The sequence below is a fragment of the Zalophus californianus genome, chromosome 2 (assembly GCF_009762305.2).
Source record: "Zalophus californianus isolate mZalCal1 chromosome 2, mZalCal1.pri.v2, whole genome shotgun sequence".
Taxonomy (NCBI): Eukaryota; Metazoa; Chordata; class Mammalia; order Carnivora; family Otariidae; genus Zalophus; species Zalophus californianus.
In genome coordinates, this window is record NC_045596.1 from 4,916,521 (window position 1) to 4,943,259 (window position 26,739).

Consider the following 26,739-nt stretch of genomic DNA (forward strand, 5'->3'; position numbering starts at 1 on the left):
AGATTAGGGAGGATGTGGAGCAGTGGGAACATTCAGATGCTGCTGTTGGGATCGTCAAATGCTATGACCACTTTGGAAAATGATTTGGCAGTTTCTTAAAACAACAATTTATGCTGCCCAGCACTTCTACCCACCAGGGGTAGACCCAAGGGAAATGAAAACACGCGTTTACATACAGATGAGAACGTGATCACAGCAGTGCTATTTGTAATGGTAAAAACGTGGAAGCAAGCAACCCACATGTCTATCAGTTGGGGAATGGATAAAAGGTGCTCTATTCATATAATGGACAGCTACTTGGCAGTAAGAAGGAGAGGAATACTGAGGGTGTAAACAGCACCCACCGTGATGAAATACTCTGTCAGGATGGCCCTCTGTAGAGCAAACAGAGTTGTTATTCCTCCCATTTAATATTTATTTGCCTGAGTTCCAGCACTAGCCTAGGCACCAGAGCATCAGAGAAAAATAAGATGTGGGCCTAGACAGCAGAGAGCTGACAGTCAACCAGGTGACGGAGCATGAACAGGTTATTATAGTGTGAGGAGGTCAGTTTGATGATAGGACCGTGCCAGCTCAAAAGGCAGCAAAGAAGAGCAGGTGGTGACTCTGGTACGTGAACCCAGGAGTCATTTCCACAGAGGAAGTGAGCTGGGTTTTGAAGGATGAATAGGAGTTTGTCTGGTGATGGGAGACCATTTCGTGCAGAGGGGAAAACCCTGGAGGTAAGAAGGAGCACAGTGTGATCATTTTTCCTGTAAATTTAAAATAGCCATGGTGATGTTTGGTACTTGGATTCCCAGTAAAATATTAAATGAAAATACAGTGGAACCTGCCATTGTCAAGGATGAGAGACTTCATTTTCTTCCCTTTAACAAAAATTTTAAAATTATGAAATGTTTCTGGGGCGCCTGGCTGGCTCAGTCGGTTAATCATCCGACTCTTGATTTCGGCTCAGATCATGATCTCAGGGTCATGGGATCGAGCCCCAGGTCGAGTTCTGTGCTGGGTGTGGAGACTGCTTGAGATTCTCTCTCTCCCTCTCCCTCTGCTTTTCTCACTCTCTCCCTCTCTAAAAAAAAAATTATGAAATGTTTCTGACAAAAAGGATAGAGGAGATAATGAACCATTATGTACCCATCACACATTTCATGAACAGAAACATCACAGGCACTATTGAAACCCCCTGCCCGCTCCAGGCTCCTGCCCCGAATTTGGAGTGCATGATTCCATTTCTTGTGCATGCAGCTCTAAAGGGTACACCATATTCCAATGACTTGTGGTCAAGGTCACATTGCCGAAGGATGGTCTCATGCCCTGGGGGACGTCCTCTGGCAGACCCCATCATAGCATACAGGGTTTGGGGGGCAGAATAATGATGGAAGGCATTTTGCTTGCATGCTATCTTTTCTCCTAATGGACTCTCAGGCATGGGCACAATATCAAATGCCCTCCGCGTGGTTTAAAAACTGCCCTCTGTGGCGTCCTGTGGAGCACAAAAGGAGTCGGGCCAGGGATGTGGCTGTGGGGGTGGGGAGGACAGATGGCTGAGCAGCGGATGATGTTGCTGGGGCACAGGGACTTTGCCCGTTCTCCCTGTTGGGTTTCTGTACATAGACTTGTTTGCAGAAAGTGGTTCTTTACCCGCTGTCTCATTTTGTGGACTAGGAAGCCAGTCCAGGGAAAGTGACTTCATAAGCAGAGTCCCTGTGACCTGGCCTGGTCACTCACTCGTTGGCAGTACCAAGCTCCTCTGTGTGCCCGGTCCTGGCCTGGCCCGGATCCCACCATGCCTGTGACAAGCTCTAGCAGTGCAGGTGGCCAGGAAGGCAAGGGGCAGGACACTTCGATGACAGGCCCTTAGAATGTTTTCTGGTGGCAGGAACCTCTTTTTTTTTTTTTTTTCTTTAAAAAGTTTTGGTCATTGGAGGACATGGTCATTCATTCCCCACCCTCAATACCTGAAAGATTTTGAGATTCCAAAGGCTCCAAAGAGTAGAACTGTCACCTTCCTGGGGAGATAGTGAGTATCTCAGCATGGGGAATGTGTAAGTAGAGGCTGGGGGAGGGACCCTCTGTGGGAGACCCTGTCCAGCTGTCCAACTTGAGATCGGTCACCCGACTGGTCAGTTTGCATCTTACCAATCCAGCACTGGGAGCAGCAAGAGGAGATACACTGATTTTAAATTTCTAACTTATAGAAAATCTAAGCACATACTGATACTGAGTTCTCAGAAATAATCTCTGGCTCCTTTTCTCTTCATGTGTGTTTGTGTGTGGGGGTACATTATCACATCAGGGGAAGGCGAGCATTTGGAGAAGGTCTGCTCTGGGTGCAAATCCAGTCTTGTTCACTGGGTGAGCCCAATCAAGTTGCTTACCATCTCTGAACCTGTGGCGCCTCATCTACAAAATGGGACTAATCACATACCTGCCCCACGGTGATGAGAATCAAGTGAACTCCAGCTTATTACTTCTGTAACAGGAGGCCCGTAAACTATGTTCCTCTCTTGCAGGAGAAATTCGTGTTGAAAGTAAATAAAATGGGGGAAGGGACTGCTTGAGCTTAATTTAAAATAAACTCAAGGATTTGATGTCTGTTTCCGTTTCAGCACTAAACAGGAATATCCTCAATTCAGGTGTTCTCGGCGTGTGTGTGGTTTTCCCTTAAAATGGACACTTGAAGAATAGAGGGACACGAACAAGTGTCCATTTCTCTGTTATCCTGCAGTTTGGAAAATGTCACTCCTCAGGCAGGCCTGTTGCTCATGGCAACGTGTTCGGAAGGTGGCCTGCACTTCATTTCTTCATCGGCTGGATCGGATTAGAAATGCAGGAAGGCCTTTGGACCCCTGCTTGCACATTTAACATACCTCATAAGAGAAGCAAATAAGAAAAGGCAGTTATGGTCCACATGGGGCAGTGACACCACTTTCTGGATTTGTTTCCTAGACCAGTTAGGCTTTGGCCTGGTTGCACATAACGGACGACCCCCCGCCCCCCGCCCCAGTCCACTGGGGCTTAACAGTTGGAAGTTTATTTCTCTCTCATGTACAAAGTCTGGAAAGGGTCGCCACAGGGCTCATGAGGGACTAGGGTACCTCCCAGCTTTGGCCTGAGAATGGGCTCTGGGATGTGGCTCTGGTCCTCATGGCCCCTCATCCCTGCTGAGTGCCAGCCATCACATTGTCATCCCAGGTTGGCAGTAGGAGGGCAGATGAAGAAGGGCGTGGTCTTCCCTGAAGTTCCATACACTTCCCCTTCTGGCACTTGGGCCAGCACTTACTCACTTAGCCTCACCTAGTTGCAGTGGGGACCAGGAAATGTCCTTCTGCTGAGTGCACAGTAGCCCTTAACAAATCCAAGTCTGGCCCTCTGTTAGTCTTCCAGGGCTGCCGTGACAAATTACTGCCAGCTCAGTAGCTTAAAACCAGAATGTATCCTCTCGTGGTGGTGGAGGCCGGAAGTCTGAAATCAAGGGGTCAGTAGGACGGTGCTCCCCTCCAGCTTCTGGGGGAGAGTCCTTTCTTGCCCCTTCCGGCTTCCGGTGGTGGCTGGGAATCCTTGGCTTGTGGCCGCTCCATTCCCAGCTCTGCTGCCACCCAGCCTTCTCCTCCCCTGTGTGTCTTTGGCCCCCTTCTCGCAGGGACCCCAGGAGTAGATCCAGGGCTCACCCTAATCTGGCGTGACCTCATCTTCACTTACTTACATCATCATCCCATCTGCGGAGACCCCTTTTCCAAATAAGATCACGTTCTGACTTTTAGGGTGGACGTGAAATCTGGGTGAACCCTAGTCACTGATGACAGGGACCAAGGAGAGTGAGAACGGGTGTTGGGGTAGCAGCCTGGGCTTCATTTTTTGTTCCTTGAACTTTGGGGCAGAGTGGGGCTAACAAAGTTACTCGCACGTTGGTGGGCATGTTGGGAGCTGACCAGATAAAGGTTTTCACTGGGACAAATGTCCTGGTGGATGTGGGACTGATGGGACAGTGTGGGCTCTGCAGACGGGGCCCTCCGTTGGCATCACGGCTCTGCTGCTCTCGAGAGCCTGGGCACATGCATCGCTCTGGGCCTCCGCTGGCCATAAGGGGGTGAATGCCATCTACTGTGAGGGTCTTCCGAAGACCCCGAGAGAGCGTGTCTCGTCAGTACACGCATAGTACTGAGCTCACACTGGCGTATGAGAAGGAAGGAACAGCCATCTCCCAGTTGGTGTGCTTTCCCAAACGGTGCCAGACTCTTTTGGTTGCAAGTGACAGAAATTCCACCTGGAACCAGCTTGCACCGTCATCTGTCAGCCTCTGTAACTGAAGGAGTGGGATGAGCTCCAGGCACAGCTCCGGAGGCGCTCACGCCCTCCAGGGTCCAGGTCTGGCAGGCTCTGCTCGGCCTCCTGCTGCGTCATTCTCAGCCGTCTGGGCTCTCACATCGCGCTGTGCCGGACCCCCGTCCTCACACACACAGCCCAGAGAAAATCTTTTTGGCTCCGAATAAGGAGGAACAAAAGTGTCCTAGCTATGTTGTCTCCAGGCTGTTGGCTCTGATTGCATCACGAATCCGTCCCCAACCAATTACTGTCAGGGGGCGGGGCATGTGGGTGGTGTGAGCCAATCAGGACCTGCCCTGGAAACTGGAATGGCTTCGGTCCCACCCCTCTCCTAAAGCCTATGCTGAGACCAGGAGCTAGGAGAAGGAATGGCTTCACACTCGGGTGTTGCAGGTCGGGGAATCTGAACAGCAGAGATTCATGGCCTCGTCAGGGTCCTGGGGGCAGGGGGTAGGGTGGCTAAGAACTCAGCCTGGGAATCGACAGAAAGTCGACAGATCGAGAGCCTGCCATTGGCTGTGTGAGCTTGGCGAGTCTCCTACCCTTGGGGACCTCCAGACTCTGGCTGGGGAAATAGAACAGCTTAGCAGATGTGGACTCCAGAAGCCATTCTGCATTGTCCATTTGTTCCTGGAAGTCATATCTGCTGGTGGCGACTGTTTTCTAGGAACCTCTCCTGTGGTGATGGGTGTAAGCCCTCTGCTCATTACCTGGGGTAAGTGGGGAATTGGCACTTTTCTAGGCGCAGAATTTGGGATTCCAGAATTGTCTTGCTTGCCATGCTGTTGCTTTGTGTGGGAGGAGCTAGTGTAATGCATGGTGAGGGCTTCATTTCTGGGCTCCAGTGCAAAGCAAGAAGTGTGTGGCCTGGATGCTGCGGGCGATCCTACATATTAACTTGCACCCCCCCCCCCCACTGATTCCTGCACTTTATTTTTTTCTGCCGGCAGTAATCACTCTCCGATCTACTGTAGTGTTGACTTATTTATTATGTTTATTGGCTACCTCCCCCTCTAGAATGGAAGCTCTGAGGGCAGGGACTCTGGCCTGTTTTGCTCACAGAGGTTTCCCAGTACCCATTGATGGCACCTGGCTCAGTATTTGTTGCATTAATGAAAGCAGGTGAGTGGTTTACATTAATGAACTACTTTCACATACTTCTTACTGCTTCTGGACTGGCATCAGCGGTGGGGACAATGTCTTCTGCATCCTTAAGGATTCTTCCCTACAGCCTGGAGGTGCTTCTCCCCATGCAGAGGGGATTTGGCCCAGGCGGGGAGCTCCTGGTGGGTCGCCACCAGGGGGAGCCATGGGCACGTTCTGCAGCTGCTTCAGGAACGCACCTGGCAGGCCCTGGGCTGGATCCAGGAGATGGTCACACGGGGCTGGGGAATGGGGGAAGGGGGGCACACTTTTTACTCTCCAAGAAAGGTGACTCAGAGAGTTTTCCAGAACTGAAGGACTCTGCTTGAACACCTCCCAGTATTTGAGGGTACCAATTACACCTTCTATTATATTTGATTAGTGTTTAACGGTCTGCTGTTTAAATAAGATAGCCTTATGTTCACCGGGAGCTAACATAGATTAGTGGTGGCAGCCAACACTGAACGCAGCTTATAGTATGCCAGGAATCTGCACTAAAATCTAAATCTCCACAACTGGACAGGATAGGTTCTAGAATGGTCTCCGTGTCCCCACTTTACAGAGGCTGAGGCTGGGTCCGACAGGTGGCCCCGCCTGTGTGTCAGAAGGTCACACAGTGTGTGTCTGGGGTGGGGGGGCGTTTGAGCCTGCTTTCGTCTGCTGCCCAGGCTTTTAACCAGTATTGTCCGTCATGGCGGTCATCGTCTGGATTCAAGGTGTATGATTCACAAGGAAGAGGGTGTAGATCACAATCAGCTTTAATTCATCACCCCGAGTGTGCTGAGTGGGAAGGGCATTTGTATTCCTCTCCTGTGACTTTCTCCCCCCCCCCCCAATTTGGTCTTTTTTAAAAAATTATTATGTTATGTTAGTCACCATACAGTACATCATTAGTTTTTGATGTGGTGATCCACGATCCATTGTTTTCGTATAACACCCAGTGCTCCGTGCAGTACGTGCCCTCCTTAATACCCATCACCGGGCTAACCCATCCCCCCACCCCCCTCCCCTCTAGAACCCTGTTTGTTTCTCAGAGTCCATAGTCTCTCATGGTTCATCTCTCCCTCCGATTCCCCCCCTTCATTTTTCCCTTCCTTCTCCTAGTATCTCCCTGCTATTCTTTATGTTCCACAAATAAGTGAAACCATATGATAATTGACTTTCTCTGCTTGACTTACTTCACTTAGCATAATCTCCTCCAGTCCCATCCATGTGGATGTAAAAGTTGGGTATTCCTCCTTTCTGATGGCTGAGTAATATTCCATTGTATATATGGACCACATCTTCTTTGCAAATGACACTACAGATAAAGGGCTGGTATCCAAGATCTATAAAGAACTTCTCAAACTCAACACCCAAAAACAAATAATCAAGTCAAAAAGTGGGCAGAAGACATGAAAAGACACTTCTCTGAAGAAGACATACAAATGGCTAACAGACACATGAAAAAATGTTCATCATCATTAGCCATCAGGGGAATTCAAATCAAAACCACATTGAGATACCACCTTACACCAGTTAGAATGGCAAAAATGGACAGGGAAAGAAACAACAAATGTTGGAGAGGCTGTGGAAAAAGGGGAACCCTCTTACACTGTTGGTGGGAATGTAAGTTGTACAGCCACTCTGGGAAAACAGTGTGGAGGTTCCTCAAAAAATTAAAAACAGAGCTACCCTATGACCCAGCAATTGCACTCCTGGGTATTTACCCCAAAGACACAGACGTAGTGAAAAGAAGGGCCACATGCACCCCAATGTTCATAGCAGCAGTGTCCCAATAGCCAAACTGTGGAAGGAGCCGAGATGCCCCTCAACAGATGAATGGATAAAGAAGATGTGGTCCCGTGACTTTCTTAACACATGACCACAAACTTCATGGCTTAAAACTACAGAAGTGGACTCTTGCACAGTCCAGAGGCCAGAAGTCAGAAATCAAGATGTGGGTAGGGCCATGCCCCTCTGGAGGCTCTGGGCGGGGAGGCTCCTTCCCTCCTCTCCCAGCTCCTGGGGCTCCTGGTGCTGCACCCCTCTGTCCTCCCTCTTCACCTGACCTCCTCCCTGTGGCTTCTCTTCTCTGTCCCTGGCCTCTCTTCTTACAACGGCACTCGTCGGTGGATTTAGGACCTACCCAGTTAATCCAGGACGATCTCCTCATTTTACTATCTTTAACTTAATGATGTCTGCAAAGACCCTTTCCCCAAATGAGGTCACATTCACAGGAATCTGAGGTGAGGATGTGGGCATGTCTTTTTAGGGACCACAGTTCAGACATCTACAGTATTCATTCATTTTCTCAATGTCTGAGTATGTAAAGGAGACAAAGTCTAGGAAGGACAGGTGCTACTGTTTGTGGACACCTACTATGTGCCATTGGACAACTCTCATCAGAGCTAGCGTCTATTGAATGCCTGCCCCATGCCGGTTGCTTTCCTCGTGTTAACATGTTTAATTCTCAAAACATCCCTAGTATTTATGTGCTGTTCTTATCCCCATTTCACAGATGAGAACACTGAGGTGCAGGAGGAAATCAGGGAACATGACCCAGGTGATGGGGCCGGGAAGTGGTGGGGTCAAGGCCCAGTGGCCCAGTTCCCCACCAGCCTGCTTGTCTCTGCTCCCCTTTTGAGTGGATATTCCTATGACCTCTTTTCTATGTGCAGAAGCTGAGGTGTAGAGAGGTTATGTGGCTTGGCCAAGGTCACACAGCTTGCCAACGGGTCTTAGTGCCCGGTCCATAATTTCTTGCCCTGGACACTGTGCTTGCTTTTTCCACTGTGCCAAGTTGTTGATCTCATCTGGCTGTAACTTGTAGGCTGGGTGATCAAAGCACTAGAGTGTTGCATTGCTTCCATCCTTCCGTGCATGCCCCCCCGCCCCCAGATATGTATTAAGTAGCACCGCAGATAGCATATCCTGCAGACTTTATCTATAGGGGATTTCGTCAAAATCGGCCTTACTAAAGCATTGGTGTTCTTTTCAGAACTTTTTGGGTGCCTTAGGTCAAGTAGCATTTATTCCTAAATCCCATGATGATAGAGTCATCCCTGTAGCTGAAACTCTTGTGGTTTTTGTCAATGAATGAAACCCCAGTGCTCGGGAACTTCTCCCTGTTAAAGCCTGCCTCAGTTTCCCAGGGCTGCTGTAATGAAGGACCACGGACTGGGTGGCTGAGGCAACAGGAATTTATTGGCTTGTAGTTTTGGAGGCAGGAGGTCTGAGATCCGGGTGGCACGGGGCTGCGCTCTCCGAAGGCGCAGGGAGGAGCCGGGCTTGTTGCTTCTGGCTACTGGGGCTGCAGATAGTCCATGATGTTCCCGGGCTCCTGGGTCCATCCCTGCGGCCCCTGCCCTCCATCTCCACCCAGCCTTCTTCCTGTGTGTCTGTGTGTCTGTTCCTCTCTTCTAAGGACGCGGTCATAAGGGCCCGCCCTGCTCCAGGGTGACCTTCTCCTAACTGATTATATCTGCAACTATCCTTTCTCAAATGACATCATGTTCTCAGGTTCTAGGAAGGACATGGATTTGGGGGGTGCAAACCCTAGTACAGCACCCTTACTGGGGCAGTTTCCCAGCTTTCGGCTTTGTGTGTGGAATCAGTGCAAGTCTATGGCGCAGGGCCAAAGCTTTCTCTTCTGTAAGCTTCTTTCTGCTTGGTGTCCTCTGGAGAACACGGGACAGGAGCAGGCCGGGCGAACCGGGGCTTACTTGAAGGTTTGCACGTGGAGAGGCTGAGGTCCTTTAGAGACCCCAGCATAGATGTTGAGTAACCAGTTCGTTCTATGAATCTGGTGCTCTGCAAGAAGTCAGGGCCTGGGGAATACGTTGGGGTGTCAGCAGCAGATGGGGGCAGTTAATACTGTGGATGAGGACATGGCTGCCTGGGGAAAGGGTACAGACTGGGGAGAGGGCCAGGCCTTGGAAACTCCAGACTTTGATGGCAGCCAGAGCAAGGTGAGTCTGTAAAGATAGAAACCAAGCTCTCATGGCAGAGGGCTGGAGGTGGGTGGGGGGAGAGGTTCATGGGCCAGATGCTGGTGAGAAGGATGGAGGGCAGAAAGTTGTCCTGTGGGTTTGAGGGGCCAGGGGAGCATTGAAGACCTTAGCAGGAGCTATTTTGGTGGAGGGATGGGAGCTGTGACCAGACAGGAGAGGCTTGGGGAGTGAGTGGGAGACGAGACCCACCAACTCTGTGAAGAAGCTGAGCTGCGGGGGATGAGGTGGCTGGAGGGGGCTGGGGGGGGGGTCAGGATTTTATTTTCTTTCATTAAGATGAGAGAGACATGATCATAGATATCTTTCACCGGTAAGTGTCTAGTTGGCCATATAGATCACTGAACCCATAGCGTCTCTGCTCCTTTGTGCTCAGGGGAGCAGGGCCTGGGCCATGGGCTGTGGTCTCTCTATGTCCTGAGTTTTCTGAGTTCAGCTGACCCAAGTCCATGGTCCTGCTTAACCGTTTCCTGGGCCTCAGGCCAACGAGGGAGAGATTTCCCTGGTTGCGAGACCCTAGATTGATGGCTTATTCTTTCTCTTTTGCAGATGGATGAGATCAGAGGAAAGGACCGTGTGATTCTGGCCTTGGAGAAGGAACTTGGGGTTCAGACAGGTCAGACCCAGAAGCTGCTTCTTCAGAAGGAGGCTTTGGATGAGCAGTTGGTTCAGGTCAAAGAGGCAGAACGGTACCACAGTAGCCCAAAGAGAGAGCTCCCGCCTGGGATAGGGGACATGGCAGAGCTCATGGGCGTCCAGGTGAGGGGACGGCGGCAGTTGCAAGCACCGGGGCCTGCCTTTCTTTCTATGGGTCATTCTTCTGGTTACCTTGCCTGCCGCCGCCTCACACCCTTCCTCCCTCCCATCCGTCCATCTGTCCTGCCCTCCCCCCCCCTCCCTAAACGAGCTGACATTCATGATGTGCCAGGCCCAGGCCTGGGGATATAGAGGTGAGCATCCAACTGCCTGTGCCTCCAGCCGTCTTGAGCTCAGTGGACAAGCAGGAAATGACATCTGAGCCGCGTGTGCGATAGGAGCATAGGAAGGGGGCCCGGTCCTGAAGTCGGAGTCCTGGTAGGGGCTTAGCCAGCAGGAAAGGGCTTTGGGGGCAATGGCTTGGTGCTTAATGTGCACAGAGGAGGCTGAAGCAGCATGCACTCATTCACTCATTCCATCACCACATATGTGAATGTCTGTCATGCATGCTCTGTGCAGATCCCATATGGGGTGCTGGCATTTCGGTGGTCAGCAAGATTGGCCCAGTGGGTTTGAGGAATGTCCTAGCATGGCCATGATGGGCCTTTGTAAGAGAGGCCCAGTGGATGGGGGCTCAGACGTGAAGGTCCCCAGAGACCACATTTGGCTGTTCGGGAGCCATTGGAGGGCCTTGTTGCCTTGTCACTTGGAGATGAAGTCTTCCTGTGAGTCCCTGGTGGGACCTGGGGTGCCGGTCTGTGTGGCTCAACTTCAGGGAGCCCCACCTGGCGTTGGGCCTCCCAGTGAGGAGCTCTTGGTCACATCCCATGGGTTTTCTGAGAGTGCTTGGAGTCCTGTAAGCTTCTTCAAAGTACATTTGTATCTTGACGTTTTTCTTAGGACCAGCATATGGACGAGCGAGACGTGCGGCGATTCCAGCTAAAAATTGCCGAGCTGAACTCGGTGATACGGAAGCTGGAGGACAGAAATACCCTTCTGGCAGACGAGAGGAACGAACTGGTAATCAGCCCCCTGAGGCACAGACGGTGCCCTTGTAGCGCATGAGGAAGTCGCCCCAGGGCCACAAAGCCTGCCTTGAACACATAGTGTGGAGGCCTTCTGGTTTTCTTTACTTTCTTTCTCATTAATCTCTGATTAAAAATCTAGCACATGCTCAGTGAAGAATGCTGAGACTGCCCTTTGTTTCTACAGGAATTTATCCGGAGCAAACAGTTGGAGGGAGATTTGGGGAGTGTGGACAGGCTGTTCACTACAGTGTTGTTTATGCTAGCGACCAAAACCGACCCGAAACAAAACAAAAGCCCAATTGTTCAATACTCAAGTACTGGGAAACACAATTACAGACCATTTATGCAGTGCATTGTGTGCCATCATTAAGAATGGTGATACAGGTCCTATTTATTTGCCATGGAAATGGGCTCACGGTAAATTAAATGATAAGCAGTTTATAGAACGAAAATCCGTTGTCATCGTGCTGCATATTGGACGTTGTTTTAGGTGGTGTGGTTATGGATCACGTTTATTTTTTGCATCTCTGTTTACTTTCTTCTGCATAAAAGTTCACGGATTTCTAATTTTAAAATAACGAACAGGGACTTTGGGTTAAAAACATAAATCTGTAGTAAAAAGAGCAGTTTATTGAATGCGCGTAAATTTGCTGGATGAACAGCCAAATGAATTTTTATGAAGTGGGAGTCGGTACATAAACTTCTTGCCAAACGCCTCATCATATTCCTGTTGATTCTAAATTTTATTATGTTGTGCCATCCTTCGACCCAGCCCCAGCCCCAAGAGGGGCTTCCCTGATGCCGATCAGACTAGAAGGATACCCCACCTGTTGTTGAGACCCAGGGAGCGCCTCTCCAGGGCTGATGCCCACCCTACTTATCTTTGTACCCCCAGCACGGAGTCTGGCAATGAGTGGCGCCCAGGCCTTCCCTGTTGCCTGCAGAAGGCAGAGCTTTCTGCTAGGTCTGCACTTTGGGGGAGAATGGTGGCCAGGAGCAGCTAGGTCACTGGATTGACTTTTATGCCCGCGACTCCTGACCCCTGTGGGTTATGCCCAGAGGTGGAGGAAGTGCAGACTAGTGGAGGTGTATTAACACCAGGGGGGCGGCCTGAGGCAGATCTGTGAGCCTCCCTGTTGGGCGGGCTCTTGCCTTACCCAGAGCCTCCTGAGCCTCACATAGGATATTGTGTTTGGAAGCCAGGTGTCTGTGGGGTCTTTTTGGAGGTTTGTGCCATCCAGGAAATGTGGTCCTAACAGTGGCAGCTCCAGTCCCAAGGAAGGCCCAGGCTGGATCTCCGCCAGCCTCCATGGTGTGACGTCAGCAGTTCACTGGGGGTTAAAGCCACCGGCCTTCTGTGTCTTTCTGATCGTAGCTGAAACGTTCCCGGGAGACCGAGGTCCAGCTGAAGCCCCTTGTGGAGAAGAATAAGCGAATGAACAAGAAGAATGAGGATTTGCTGCAGAGCATCCAGAGGATGGAGGAGAAAATCAAGAACCTCACGAGGGAAAATGTGGAAATGGTGAGTCATTGGCGACCTGGGACCACCAGCCCCGAGTTTTGGTCTCTGTCCGGGGTTCTCCAGCCCCTGACCCGCCCAGTCTGTGTTCTCCCCGCAGCCCCTCCCTCCCCCAGGAAGCTCGTGAGGGGTCTCAGTCCGCGCCCATCCCCCCTGCTCCCACTTCTCCGGGCCCCTCAATGCCCCACAGCTGGGGCTGTACGTGTGTTCTGTTGCCTGCCACCCCCGTGGCCTTAGATGCACCCCTCATTCCCTCTGCACCTCAGTGCCTTCATCCAGAAAGTGGGGATGGCCATGCCAGCATCGAGGGTTGTCTGGAGGATGGAGTGGTGGCAGGGAAAGGCCTCCCAGCATACCTGGCTCTAGTGCACCCTAGACTAGGTGAAAAGCTATGGCCATTTCGGCTCCAAGGGCCTTCTTTGCATAAGGAATTTGCATTCTCCCCGACAAGAGTGGCTCGTCTTTGTGGTCAGGGCGGTTCTGGTCTGTGATGGCCTGTGCAAGAGTCTGAGGTTCATTGTCCAAGGTAGGGTCAGTCACCCCATTTACAGCAACCAGACTGAGGCTCTGCGGGTTACAAGGCCCTCGTCCCGGTGTCCCCAGCAGGCCCAGGTGTGAGGGCGTGTCATCACCGGTGGCAGGCTTGCCTCCCAGGCTTCCTCGTCCAGCTTCCAGGGCCCGGTCTGGGTGACCACCTCCCACCCCCGTGCCTGCCCAGCCCTTTCTCTCAGCAGTGGACCCTGCTGGCCGGGCCCCGCGCTGGCTTCTGGTCTGTATCTGTCGTTTCCTCCAGCCTGGGGACCGGCTGGCCGTCATCCTTCCTTCGGTCCCGTATCCCTGAGCTCACGCCCCGTTGCCCCGTCACGATGCCGCTGGCCAAGCAGCCCGGCAGTGCTCTCTCCCTCTGGCTGCAGAAAGAAAAGCTGTCCGCGCAGGCGTCTCTGAAGCGACACACTTCCTTGAATGACCTCAGCCTGACCAGGGACGAGCAGGAGATCGAGTTCCTGCGGCTGCAGGTGCTGGAGCAGCAGCATGTCATCGACGACCTCTCACTGGTATGTCTGTGCTTGGTGTGGCGCCAAGGGACACGGTATCAGGAATGGTGTGGAGGCTCCAGGGCGCAGCTGCTAAGGCGGGCGGGGCCTCACGGAGCTCATCCCGGGCACCTCCCTGCTTTATTCAGCCTGAAAGCAGCCTCCGACTTTGTATAAACTGGGAGCCGTTTCCATGGCTACTCTTTTTCTCAAATCTTCTCCCCGATTTGCTGTTGTTAAGAGGAAGCATCGGTTTCGAGAATGAGTCTTCTGGCCTCTACAGAGTGGGCACAATTTGTCCCTGAGAAGTCTATTTTTTTTTTTTTTAGCTCAGTTGTCACAGACAATGAACTTGAAAGCCTGAACCTTATAATCAGACTAGAATTTGAAGGGCTTACTAAGACTCTGTGTGTGTGGAAGATTAAGGGGAGATGAGTATGTCTTAGTAGGTGGAGTGTTACTTCCAGAGAATTCTCCAGCTGACTGTGAAAGGAGCTTAGGCCCTGTAAGGGAGCATTTGTAGTAAGCTTCAGTTGGATCTTAGAAGCAAAGTGTGTTCTTACTGCCCAAGAGGGAATGTGGTGGTTCCATTCATGGGTCTTCAAAGTGTAGACAAACCAGTGATCAAAATTCTAGAAAAAGCTTTGACCGTAATTGTCAAGGTCACATTGCTGGCTTCTCTCCCTCTCTCTTTAACCCCTTCTCTCCTTCCTTCCACCCGCTGATCCATTCTATCCCTCCATCCTTCTCATCCGTCCATGCTCCCATCTTCCCATCCCCCTTCCATCCCTTCTTCTTCCCATCCATCCATCTGTCCATCCATCCATCCATCTAGCCACCTTCCCATCCTCCCCGCCCTTCTTCCTTCCATCTGTCCACCCATCCTCTCATCTCTCCTCATTACACAAAGACTTGATACAGCATAAGATAAACACACCTTCAATAAAATGATGATACAGTTGAAAAAGGAATAATAAACCAATGAGACTAGAGGACATACAGACAGTCACATCCACTGAGAGGAGGAGGGACAAATAGGTGGACCATAGGGGCTGGACCCAAGCACCGGATTTGTCTCTGGGTTTCCTGGCAGCCAAGGGGGAAAGCAGGGCTTGGTTAGGAGGGAGAGATGTCCTGGTTTTGCCTGGGATAGAAGGCTGCACACCTACAGCTCTGTAGACACCAATCTTACTGACGGCAGCCACCAGGCGGCCACAGGCTCCACACTGCATGGTGGGTTCTAGCCCCATAGAGCAAAGGAAGAACCTGAAGTCAGAGGAATAAAGTGCATCACCTGGTCCGGAGGAGGTCCCAGGGGATTTGGTCCCAGCTCAGTCTGAACTCAGCCACAAGCTATTTCGTCCTGGGCTGCAGACCTCACTAGTCCATACTGCCCAGGGCTTTACAGCTTCCAGCCCCCAAAGCACACAGGCAGGGGCTTTCAGGATTGGCAAATTTGGGGATTTTTCTCAAGACAGTCCCACTCTCGTTAAGGACTTGAGTAAACTGGGTGGCCCCATAGTTTGCAGTTCTGGGAAGCGGCCATCACGTGGGTGCTCAGAACTTGGACTGACCCACGCCCGGTGCGGACAGGCAGGCACGGGGTGAGGGCTGGCGGGTTGGCTGGTGTGATGTGAGCCGGTGCAAATGCCAACAGGTGTGTCTCCTTCTAGGAGAGGGAACGGCTCCTGCGCTCCAAAAGACATCGCGGGAAAAGTCTGAAGCCCCCCAAGGTAAGCCCGCAGTGGTGCATCTGTCCCGCTTTGTGGCCCTGCCCGGGCTGCAGGGCGGATGGTCCAGGAGCGGGGAAACATGAGCAATCCATAGGGGGTCCTCGAGGCAGAGACACTCATGTCTCTGCATGTCTGATGGGGAGAAAGCTGTTACGGTGTCTCTCAAAGCAACATTCAGTTACAGCCATGGGCCAGCGATTGTGATTTATTCATGGAAAACTTACTGATGGATTCTGTATGTGGGCCTCAGGGGCTGCTCACCCAAAATTAAAAGCATAAATACTTAGACCTTTTGAAGGATTTAAAGGGCACTCAGTCTTGGTTTGTAACATCTTATATCCTGTTCTGACAAAGTCAGGAGCTTTGGGATTTTTCTGGAGTAACACAGAACCGTTCTCTTTGGAAAATGTGGTCTTACAGAGACAGTGCCCAAATGTCCTGACAGAGAGAGCACTGCTGGCCTGGGAACATTCAGATGCCATAGGGACCAGGCTGGAATGAAGAGAGCAAATTGGGGCAGGTGTAAAAAAAAAAAAAAAAAAGACTTGGTTTGCATTTAAACCTGTGAACATTTTTTTCATTGCCACAAAGACGTGGGCCTGCTCTCCCTTCTGTTGAACTGGATGTCCCTCCTGGTTTCTCTTTGGGTAGAGATACGGTCCTGAAATATTTCTCTTCTCTAAAGAAAACAGCGGTGCTGATGTGCTATGCGTAGCCACCAATGTGGAGGCTTTCATATTGGAGTGGCAGTAGGGAGTGCTGGGGCCTGTGGTGAACTGAGCCCCCAGCAGCAGGTGTCACATATTCCAGGGGTTTGAGGGAAGTGGGGACCCTTCTGCATTAGTTTCCTGGGGGTGGCTGTAACAAAGTACCCCATCCCGGGGGCGGGGGGCGAGAACAATGCAAACATACTGTGTCTGAGCTGGTTCAGGGTTGTTTCCACTTACTGTTTCTATGACCCACAGCCTCTTTTCTTTTTCTCAAGATTCAGGGTAGAGCAGTTTCCCCCACATACTCATGCTTTCTCCCGGCATTGTCCAGGGCCAGATGGGGACCTGAGCAGGTTTTGAACCCCCCAGGGTTATCTCTCAGGCCTGGGTGGCTTCCCTCTCTTCCCTTCCAGAGGCCGCTGGGATTCAGTAGTTTCTTTCTCCCCTTCAATGCCTCCCTCGAGCTCTGTCCGTTGTGTATCCGTGGGCTTTACCACACTTTGCCCGGGCCTTTGTTTGCCCCAATTTTTTGTGCCGGAATTTTCTGGAAGTCCCTGGACTCTGCATTTCCCCTGGCAGGGGCTTCTCCAGTTTCACGCCCACACCCCAATCTGCTACATTTGCAGGGATGGCAGAGCCGCGATGCCCTCATCCCAGGGGGACCTTCACACCCTGAGGGCCGCTGACCCTGTCTCACTGTGCTTCTGGGGATAGGACTGGTGTGGGCGTCTCTGCCCCAGGACGCTGCTCGTTCGGCCCCCCACAGGGAGTAGCAGGAGAGAACCCCGAGCGGTTCTCCAGACCCCGTGTGGGGAGGGCGGGCTTGCTCTGCAGAAGGACTGGCATCACAGATGAACCTAAACAGAGCCTCTGCTTTGGGGTGGGCGGCGGGTTTGCTTTCTGAAAACTTGCTGTCCAGCAACATGGAATTGTGTCTCAGTAGAGAGCCGAGCACATGAGCATGGCTAAAGTCAGCACGGTTGGCTCACGCGCCTTGGTTAAAGTGGGGCTGGGATCTGGGGAGAGGCTGAGACCCTGTAGCCTGGCAGCCGCGTGAGAGGTCTGGCTCCTGGCCATGTGGCATTGACCTCGGGGAGACTGTTTCCTGGCTCTCACCATGATTGTCCCATCCAGGAGTCCAAACAGAGCATCTGGCTCTGTGCCTGGCATGTAGTCAGGGATCCATAAATTATGATTTTTCCTTCTCCCTTCCCCTTACATCAGTAGCTTTCCTTTGGCAGGTCTGCTGAATGCAGATTCCCAGGCCCTGCGCTTCACTTCCCTGGTTCTTATTCATGTCACCTTTTTCAAAAGAGAGGCCGTCTCAGGTAATAGCGAGGTGAGCTCTCGACGCCCTTTAGACAGTAGCTAGCCATCATTCGCGAGAGGCTGGGAAGATCGCTGAGAAACATCAGAGCGCCGTGGGAAGAACCGCCCTTCCTGGGGCCCAAGTGTCAGTACCGGGGGCCCCTCGTCCCAAAATGGCCCCTGGGGCTGCTGTCACCAGGAAGCAGCTGATGCCTGGGCAGATCCCTTCTGGCAGGTCACTCATGGTCCTCCTGCACCCTGCAGGGGCTCCTGCGTCCATTCTCATCAGGCGCTTGGGGGCTATCCAAACTTGACCTTGTGCCCCCCAAGGCCAAGCCTGCAGCTCTGTGGTGGCAGTTGGTTTGGAACAGAAGCCAGGGCACACCACCTTCCGTGGCTGGGGCTCCTGGGCATTTGTCGTCATGTGCCACGCTTTCCATTTCTAAGTGGCTAAAGGAATCTTATTTTCTCTGTAGGGTTTTTTCCACTGGACTTCGTTCCTGGGCTGTCCTTCCCCACAGCTCTGTCACCAGCCAGCCTCTGAGCAAACTCAACAGCTTGCAGATAGCATAATTTCTAGGATTATCTCCCCTTCCCCCATTAGCCAAGATTCTTTTTACTGTGAGTGTCAGAAACTCAAAGTCATTTAAGAAAGGAAAGGAATTTATATAGCTGAGAAGTCTAGAGGTAGCTGGTTGCAGGCATAGCTGGATCCAGATGCTTACACAATATTGCCCGGAACCTGTCTCTCTCCCTTTCTACTCTGCTTTCCCCATGGGCTGGCCTCTTTCTCAGGCAGGCTCTCCCCATGTGGCGCCCCGATTGGCTTCAGCAGCTGTAAGCTGGCATTACACCTGCCTAGCAACTTCTGTGGCAGGAGGGCATCTCTCCTCAGTGGCCCCAGCAAAAGTCCCAGGGCTGGTGCTCCTTGGCTCAGGTTGGTTACAGGCCCATTCCTGAGCTAGTCCCAACTCAGCCTGGGTGGAGGAGGGGAGCTCATTTGGAAACATGAGTGAAAGGCTTAGTGGGCGCTATGATGTGGTTACATAGCTCATATCATGGATACTTTGGGAGGAGCAGAGTATCAAGCATTATTACAATTGAAATATACATATGAACCTGATTGTCTATATTTTTCTTTTTGTGGTGGTCCTTTGCCTTTTAATATGGTGTGAATATCTTTCCAAGTATAGCAGTTTTCCTTTTTAATGGTATTATCTATCTATTTTTTCCAATGTGCGGGATCTTACTTTTGCTGCTCTGCTAAGAGAAGCTTCTCCAAGAAACGCCTTCTCCTGTGGGCACCCCAGGTGTGGATCCTGGTTTGGTCAGTCTGTATAAATAAAATAGGTGAAGGACAGACTGCTGAGAAGCCCATGAGTTTAGCTAGTCCGGGGTGCATGTGGGGTGCTTGGGGGACGGACAGAGAACTTGCCCAAGCACACGTGGCGGGAGGCACCTCCTGGGTTTTGGCTCTGGGCCTGAAGAAAGCTCTCCCCGCGTCACCGTTGCTACCGCTGTTCCCAGGGACCTTGCGCTTGTCCAGGGACCCAGGGCCTGTGGCAGGGCAGCGCCAGGAGGGCGGTCCCCAGAGAATGCACCGGTGCGGAAGCTGTCCTGGGTGCCGACGGTGCCAGCCCAGGCCTGGGAAACCAGCTGCTCTCAGCCCCCGGATCTGCCCTCGAGCTGGCCGCCGGAGGCTGATCACAGAGCTGCAGGCACGGGAGTGGGCGGGAAGCCTCCGACACAGTGGGCTGGGTGTGGTGGAGGGGAGGAGAATGTTCCAGGGGAGAAGTGGTGCTTCCCCCTAGCACTGGAGAGAGGCCTGAGAGCGGGTGCCAGAGAGGCTGCTCTGGGCTCTCCGGGCGCACGCCGGCTAGCGGGCTCTGCCTCTGCGCCCCGCGATGGAGTACATTCTCTTTGTGTTGTACTTCTCCTTCTTTCTCTGTCTCTGTGCCCTGGTGTGTCTGTACTTTTCCGGCTGCCAGGAGATGACCTATAAGCATGAAGGTAAGCAGCCGGCTCTGGGCGACTGTTGGCGGTTCTGAGAAAGGACGCAGCCCCGGGCTGGGGAGCCCCTGCCACACGGGCGGCTGTCCGAAGGGACGTGGGCAGGCAGGAGCGAGGGGGCTCGGAGGCTGCAGTCCATGGAGGGTGATTTATTTCGGAGGTACCTCTCTTCCCCTCGGGGCCTTTCCATCTGCTGAGAAGGAGCACCTCTGTCCGTTCCAGGTGTAAACGGAGTAGACACGTTTGTTTTTCATTTTTGCCCCAGCAGCATCTTAAACATTTGGATTGGTTTATAAAAAGGAGTGGGCAAGGCAGGACTCTGGGGGTAAAGAAGATGGAAATCTGGAGGAGCGAGCCCCCAGAAGGTGTGCGGCCAGGAGCCGAGGCTTTTCCTGGGAAATAAATGCCCAGGGACTCTGAGAAAGGTGGACAACTCTGGGAACCCACAGTTGCCCCAGTGCTCGACTCTTTCTTAAAGAGCCGAGTGTTCGAGGAAGCAGTGTTTTCTAGGTGATTCTGTCCTTCCGCGGAGGCAGGTGCTATTTGACATTGATTTTGAAAATGCGGCGTCAGGGGGAGGTGGCAATGGCCTCAAAGAAGACAGCCCCAGATTTTCGCTTTAAGTGTGGAGAATGTCTTTTCTATCTTGCTTTTATTAACAAAGGCATATATCTCTGTGGTGTATTTCGGCTTCCCCTATAATGAAAAAACTAACCCTTCGAGGAAACAAACTAACCCAACCCGTGTGTTGTACAAGGTTGTGGGGGTTCTTAGGCCACTCGTTGCCTTGGGGGGGTGTTGTGGGTGCCGGGGGTCTGCGGATTCACCTCCTGTTGGGAGAGGGACATAATGGGAGTGGTCCTTTTCTGCTTGATGCCCCATCAGAGCTCTGTCCCACCTCCCGCACTGCAGCATGCTTCCCCGGAGTCTTGGTCTCCAGGGCCATATTGGACTTCATGGGGCTCCACTTGGGTCTGCGGATAGGCTGTCGACAAAGGCAGTGCTACTTTAAACGTACATTGGCAACATCTGTCGTGATGTTGTATTAGGGCTCGGTGAGGGAGGACCTAACTAGCCACCCCGAGAGGTTTCAAGAAGTGGATCATCCTGGGTAATGAGTCGTTAGCCCCCAGAATGGTCCAGGACGCTGACAGGGGGTGTTGGAGAGAGCGTGGCGGGAGGGTTCCTGGAGCTCTGTCCGTGCGCGTCGCGGCTGCCCGCCGGCACCGCCCCAAACGGTCCTGTCCCGGAGGCCTCGCGGTTAGCAGTGTTTACAAGAAATAAGGTGGGTGAATGGCCGCCCAGAAAAATGAGGAGCCTGGAGCTCGGGGAGGTGAGGTGCGTGTGTGTGCAGAGGAGCTTTGGGTGCTGTATAGCTGTCGCTCCTGAAGGTGCCATCATCATCAGGATGTCACCGCCGCTCACTGCTCCCTGGAAATCATCTGGAGAGTTTTCGATACCTGAATTCAAGCGAGGTCTCTCCTCTGAAGAGGAGATGGGAGCATATATGACTGTCCCCAGCTTCTACTTGGAGAGAAGGAATCATTTGAAATCGACAGAGCCTAATAGGTCCCCACGGTTTTTTTTTTTTTTTTAAGATTTTATTTATTTCTTTGACAGAGAGAGAGACAGCGAGAGCAGGAACACAAGCAGGGGGAGTGGGAGAGGGAGAAGCGGGCTTCCCGCCGAGCAGGGAGCCCGACGCAGGGCTCGATCCCAGGACCCCGGGATCATGACCTGAGCCAAAGGCAGACGCTTAGCGACTGAGCCACCCGGGTGCCCCGGTCCCCACGGTTCTACCTCCTAAACTCACCTGGGGTGTGTGACCAGGTGCCTGCCCAGCTGGTGCTAGCTGCGTGAACGAGGGGAGGGGCTGTCAGTGCAAGCCTAAAACTCTTTGTGGGCAAACAAGTTAGTTTAGCTTTGAGTTCATTAACAAAGACACATTCACAAATATGCATTTGAGAACCAGTATTTATTGAGTGTGCCAGGCTCTGGGCCATGGTGGGGAATACAAAAGCCCAAATCTCACCCCTCATGAGCAAACCCCTGTCCTCCTGGGTGCCTCCAGCAAAACCTCTCCAGAAACTCTAGCTCTACAAGAGGACAGAGTAGTCACTCTGTCTCCCTCTCCCTTCCTGATGGCTGAATTCTTTCTTAATTATGTTATTAATTATGGTTGCAACCATATTTCTTTTACATGTGGGCTCCTGCGAGTGCAGACATATGCCAGCTTCAACAAGCAGAGTGTGTGGGGGGGTGCCCTCAATGTGCAGGATGAGCGCTGATCCCTCTGTGGGATGAAGAGTGGGGAGGGGGCTCTGGGAGGAGCTAGGTTCTGGATGAACCAGTGGGAGCCTGGGGCCTGACTCTGGATTTAGTTATGGTTCTTTCCTCATGGTCATGAAAAGCATTCCTTGATTGTAAACAGAAATAAAAATCTTTCTCCGGGGCTATTTTAGAGGGAAAAAAGGCCAATGTTCCTAAAACAAGGGAAATTGATCTGGTGATTGTCGGTTAATGTCTGCAGTTCCCAGGGGACCCAAGCTCCTTGTGGGGGAGAGCATGCCTGGTTTTAATCATGTTGTGTTCCTCAGGCCTCATCCAGTGTCTGACCCATAGAAAGTGCTCAGTCGAGTGTTTCCTGAACGAATGCAGGAATGTATGCGTGAATGGCTCAGTGAAGCCCCATATATCATGGTATTTGGGGTGGGAGAAGTGCTGGGTAGGCTAACCAGGAAGCCGGCACACCGAGCGTTAACATTGCCTCTGAGTGATTGGTGCACGAGCGTCCCTTACACTGTTCCTTCTAATTTTATGAGTGTTCCAAGTTTTCTGTAATTAAAAGTTAAACAAAAATTGCCTTTTAGTGCAGGACCAGTTGAGGACCTGGACCACACGCTCACCTAGCCAGTCAGAGCCTGAGGTCCATCTGTGGGCCCTCTGCCCCTTTAACCTTTCCCTGTGTCTGGTGCGTAGAATGAGACATCTCACGTGGCCCGGCTGCCCCTCCTTAGTAGGACACACATGCTGCCCATCAAGGGTCAGCATGCCAGGCACAGTACACACATAACCTTGCTCTTGGGTGAGGTGGAGGGATGCCATGTCTGTCTGACGGAAAAGGAAGCTGGTGCTCAGAGGGGCTAAGTGGCTGCAGAAGGAGCCAGGGTCAGGCCAGTGCACTCTGACCTCCTCTCCCACCCAGTCCATCAGGAACCCCACCAACCGCCTCTTGGGATGCTTTTGGGGCTCAGATGTGTGTAGTCACCCCTGTGCCCTGGGGGTGATGGGCTGGGGTGTGCAGGAGGGGAACTCAGCAATTCTGAGTCTGTTCCTGATGTCATGCACATTGACTTAACATTCCTAGAAGCATGTTGTGGAGACATTTTTTGGATTTGATGAGGAATCCGTGGACTCGGAGACATTGTCAGAAACATCCTGCAACACAGACAGGACGGACAGGGCCCCAGCCACGCCGGAGGAAGACTTGGACGATGTAAGCAACCCCACATCTGAGGTGTGTGGGGGCACCTCCGGCACCCGACAGCCGCCCGCCGCTCCCCCACCTAAAGATCTAAGCCTGGAGGGCCTGTGTCATCACAACCCGTAGCCCCGAGGGCAGGTGGCCCTCCACTGGGCGGGACTCCCGAATGGCGGGGGGGGGGGGGGGTGCTAGCAGCATGTGGCCGTCCCTTCCTTTCCCCAGTGCTGATCTCACAAAGGAAATCTGTTGTCGCCTTGCTGTTATCTTTTCAATTAAACTTGCTGCGTGGTGGGCTGTCCCTGGCCCCCCTGTGCGCGTGCGCATGCACAGGCACATGCGCACGCACACAGGAACACACACGCATGCATACATGCGCACACACGTGCACATGCACAGGTGCACGCACACACAGGCACACCACCTAGTGGCAATAGCATGAACTGCCTTTTCATTAAGAAGATGACGTCACGCAGGAGAGAAACCACAGGGTGCTGGCAAGTGCAGAGGGTGGTAAAAACCACCGGAAGCCCTCTCCCGCCGAGTCACCACCCTGACGTTTCCCAATCATCGAGCACATCCAGGTTCCACTGAGTGAGCTGGGCTCACGAAGGTGCAAAGGGCAGTGTGGTCCTTGCCCACCCGCGCACCCCCCAGCTGAATTCTCTTAGGAAACCCGAGTAAAACGTGGTCATACCAGACACATGTGACCAACAGGATGTAACAGGCAGCTCTGGGCACCAAACACCGTGTTCACATCCCCATCTCTCGTGAGAGCAGGGGACGTCTCACATGGACGCATTTAATGTGACAGGTCCCGCATAACGGGTGGTTCCCACTTCTCATGACTACAAACGATGCTCCAGTGCCCATCCAGTACTGTACCTCTGCCTTCCTAGGGGGTTGTCTCCTGCGGAGAAATTGCCAGAGTGAGAAGTGCTGGTGGAAGGGGCTGGCTCCGGGGCGCTCTTGCCCTTTCTCCCTTGCCCGCGACTCAAGGATCCCCCCGGGGTTCCATGAGTTCCCGGGAAGGGTGCCGTTGATTGGGACAGCATCCCCCCTCCGCAGCCTGTCACTCCAGGGCCCCGGTGACATCCTGGCAGTGACCAGTTCCCTAAGTAATTACTGGCCACGGCTGTGAGGGCTGGATGTGTGTTTCTGTCTCAGTGGACCCCGGCACTCGGAGCCACACCAAGTCACGTGCTTCCTTATGTCTTTCTTCTCCATGACGCTAAGACAACAACCAGGGAGGAGGCCGACCTGAGGTTCTGTCAGCTGACCAGGGAGTACCAGGCCCTGCAGCGGGCCTATGCCCTGCTTCAGGAGCAGGTCGGGGGGACGCTGGATGCCGAGAGAGAGGCCCGGGTGAGTGTCGCAGGCCCAACGGCCACAAGGGGCTGGGTGGACCGCCGGGGTCTCCATGCCTTGCCTGTGACACTTGGAGGGGATTCTGAGAGGTGTTGGGGGGCACCTAACAAAGCCTTGGCAGACCCCACAGGTGCTATCTCGCCATCCTCAGTGTGACGGCAGGACTTGCTGGAAGAAACGATACTGTTGTCTAGCACACATCATGTGTGCCATCTGTTTGTAGGAATGCATTCAGACTTTAGGACTCAGTGACAAAATCACAGATGTGGTGGCCTTGTGGACTTCACCCTCCTCCTCCTCCCAGGCTGTGAACGCCCCACAGAGCCCATGCAGGGATTGTTGGGGGGGGTGCTCCCTCAAGGCACTCCAGTCCCTGCTGGCCCCCCAGGTCTGGGCCGTGCCCGCCATTGTGTTGGGCTGAGCTCTGCCTTCCAGTAACTTCCACTCACTGGCCCTTACCCCACCTTCGGGAGTCACAGAGAGCAGCAGGTGCCTGCGCTTCCTTCTGAAAGGGAGGGGACACCCAGAGAGCACACCATTGCTGTCAGCACGTTCCCGATCTCATTCCTGCAACAGCCCCATGAGGTCGGAGGTGGCAGATGAGGCTGGTGGGGAGGGAAGCTTTTTGTGCCACAATAAAGGGTTCAGCCTATAACCTATATAGGTCAGAGGAGGTAAAGGACTGGGCATAGTTCCGGCTGAATCATGTGGTTTTTATTAAATGTTTCATCTAGTTGCCAACATTTAAACATCAAGAGATTTCACATAGAAATCCAGGTTCCTGACCTCTCTTGGCAGCTCAAAACACGCTCAGCCTGGCAGCAGCCGGCTTCCCGTTCCACGTGGTAGCAGCTTTGGCTGCAGCCAGGTGGTGATTTCCCTTGAGATGGGCTGTATGCCAGTCCTCCCCGCCCCCTCATACCCCCACACGCAGTCGGCTTCCCTGACTCACACACCTGCCTGGTCCTTGAGGTGTTTTGGCTTTCAGCCCTTACTGCAGGCAATCAAGGGCCCACGAAACATGCCTGGTAGTGTTGGTGAAGGCAACCACTAAATTGATCAGAAAGCCAGGATGGGGAACCCTGACACGCCTGGCCTCTGGCTCACTCACCCCCTCGAAGACGCTGACCCCTGCTCCAGGCTTGCAAGTCATTATCTGTAACATCGAGGGGGTTAGAGACACTAACCTCTCAAGACCCTTCCATTCTTAAAAACCGTATATGTGCAGCCGGGTAGGCCACCTTCGAACCCGTGCATGGATGTGCTTCCAAGGCCTGGATTACAGCACGGTCCTTGCTGCTCCTCTGTCACCCATTCCCGGTGACCTGCTCACTTTTTGATCCTTTTCGTTCCAGACTCGGGAACAGCTCCAAGCTGACCTGCTGAGGTGTCAGGCCAAAATCGAAGACTTGGAGAAGTTACTGGTTGAGAAGGGACAGGTGAGCAGGAGTGATTGTGGGGTTTTTGCACGTCTGTCCCCTTGTGGTGTCGCTGTGGCCTTGGTGCCGAGGGGGTCCCCCCTTTATGGGTCTGAGTTGTTTGCTCCAGAGACGTTAGAGAAAAAAACACCCAGGTCAAACCCAGGCGAGAATATCCTAGCTGAGGTGCCTATTTGCAGGGTTTTAAAAAACCAAAACACGTTATGAAATTCTAACTTGGCTTTTTCATTGTTGGCCAAGTGCATGAAAGCAGGAGACAATTCAGAAAGCAAAGTGGTGACCAGAATCCTTTTTGACTTGAATCTGAAGGAAAGCTGTCATCATTTATCAATAAGGGTTTAATTGTGAAAATGAACTGGCCCCTCAGCCCATGCTTCAGGATTCCAGGCTGTGTGTGACTCTGTCCCGGGAAATCCCGGCCCTTGAGTTTCTCAGGAGTCGAGTCGCCTCCATGTGTACATTCTCTGAGCTGACAAGGCCAGGCTGACGGCAGGACACAGTACGGAGGCAAAGCCCAGGCCCAGACCTGTGCCCTGGGCTGGGGCAGAGCATGGAGGGGGCTCTGGATGGTGGTCCAGCCTCTCAGAGGGAAACATCCAAAGGCAGTGCCCACCTGGGGTCAGTGCAGGTCAGCTGTTCTCTCTGTGGTAAGAGGTAGCTGGAACTTCTCAGCGGCTTAGCACAGTGAGGTTTATTTCCCGCTCAGTACACCGCCTGTCTCTCTTGGAGGCAGGGGTTGCCCACTCCGGGGGTCACTCAGGGATCCTGTGCCGGAGGCACCGCCATCTGGGAACCGCCCCATCCACGGTGCACCCTCCTCTGCAGAGGGCAGGAGAAGGCGGGTTTGCTGCCTCTGGCGCCTTTCTCCCAAACGGTCACAGGGCCCCCCTCACACCTCACGGTGAGGGTGCCGAGGGCTGTGTGGTGGTGGGTGGAGTCTGGTGGCACCACTGTC

The 26,739-nt window shown here is 52.8% G+C and overlaps 1 protein-coding gene across 10 annotated transcripts in view; it reads left to right on the plus strand.

Moving 5' to 3' along the window:
• LOC113924622 (janus kinase and microtubule-interacting protein 1) overlaps positions 1-26,739 on the plus strand; it is a 251,395-nt gene that overhangs the window by 69,871 nt on the left and 154,785 nt on the right. For 8 of the 10 annotated variants that reach the window (XM_027598636.2, XM_027598634.2, XM_027598644.2 and 5 more), the window contains exons 4-11: positions 10,008-10,217; positions 11,055-11,174; positions 12,558-12,704; positions 13,616-13,756; positions 15,409-15,468; positions 22,864-23,013; positions 24,214-24,342; positions 25,701-25,784. In XM_027598636.2, coding sequence (XP_027454437.1) covers positions 10,008-10,217; positions 11,055-11,174; positions 12,558-12,704; positions 13,616-13,756; positions 15,409-15,468; positions 22,864-23,013; positions 24,214-24,342; positions 25,701-25,784 — 1,041 coding nt within the window. The remainder of the gene's footprint in view (positions 1-10,007; positions 10,218-11,054; positions 11,175-12,557; positions 12,705-13,615; positions 13,757-15,408; positions 15,469-22,863; positions 23,014-24,213; positions 24,343-25,700; positions 25,785-26,739) is intronic. The other 2 variants (XM_027598640.2, XM_027598643.1) reach the window with 1 other exon arrangement.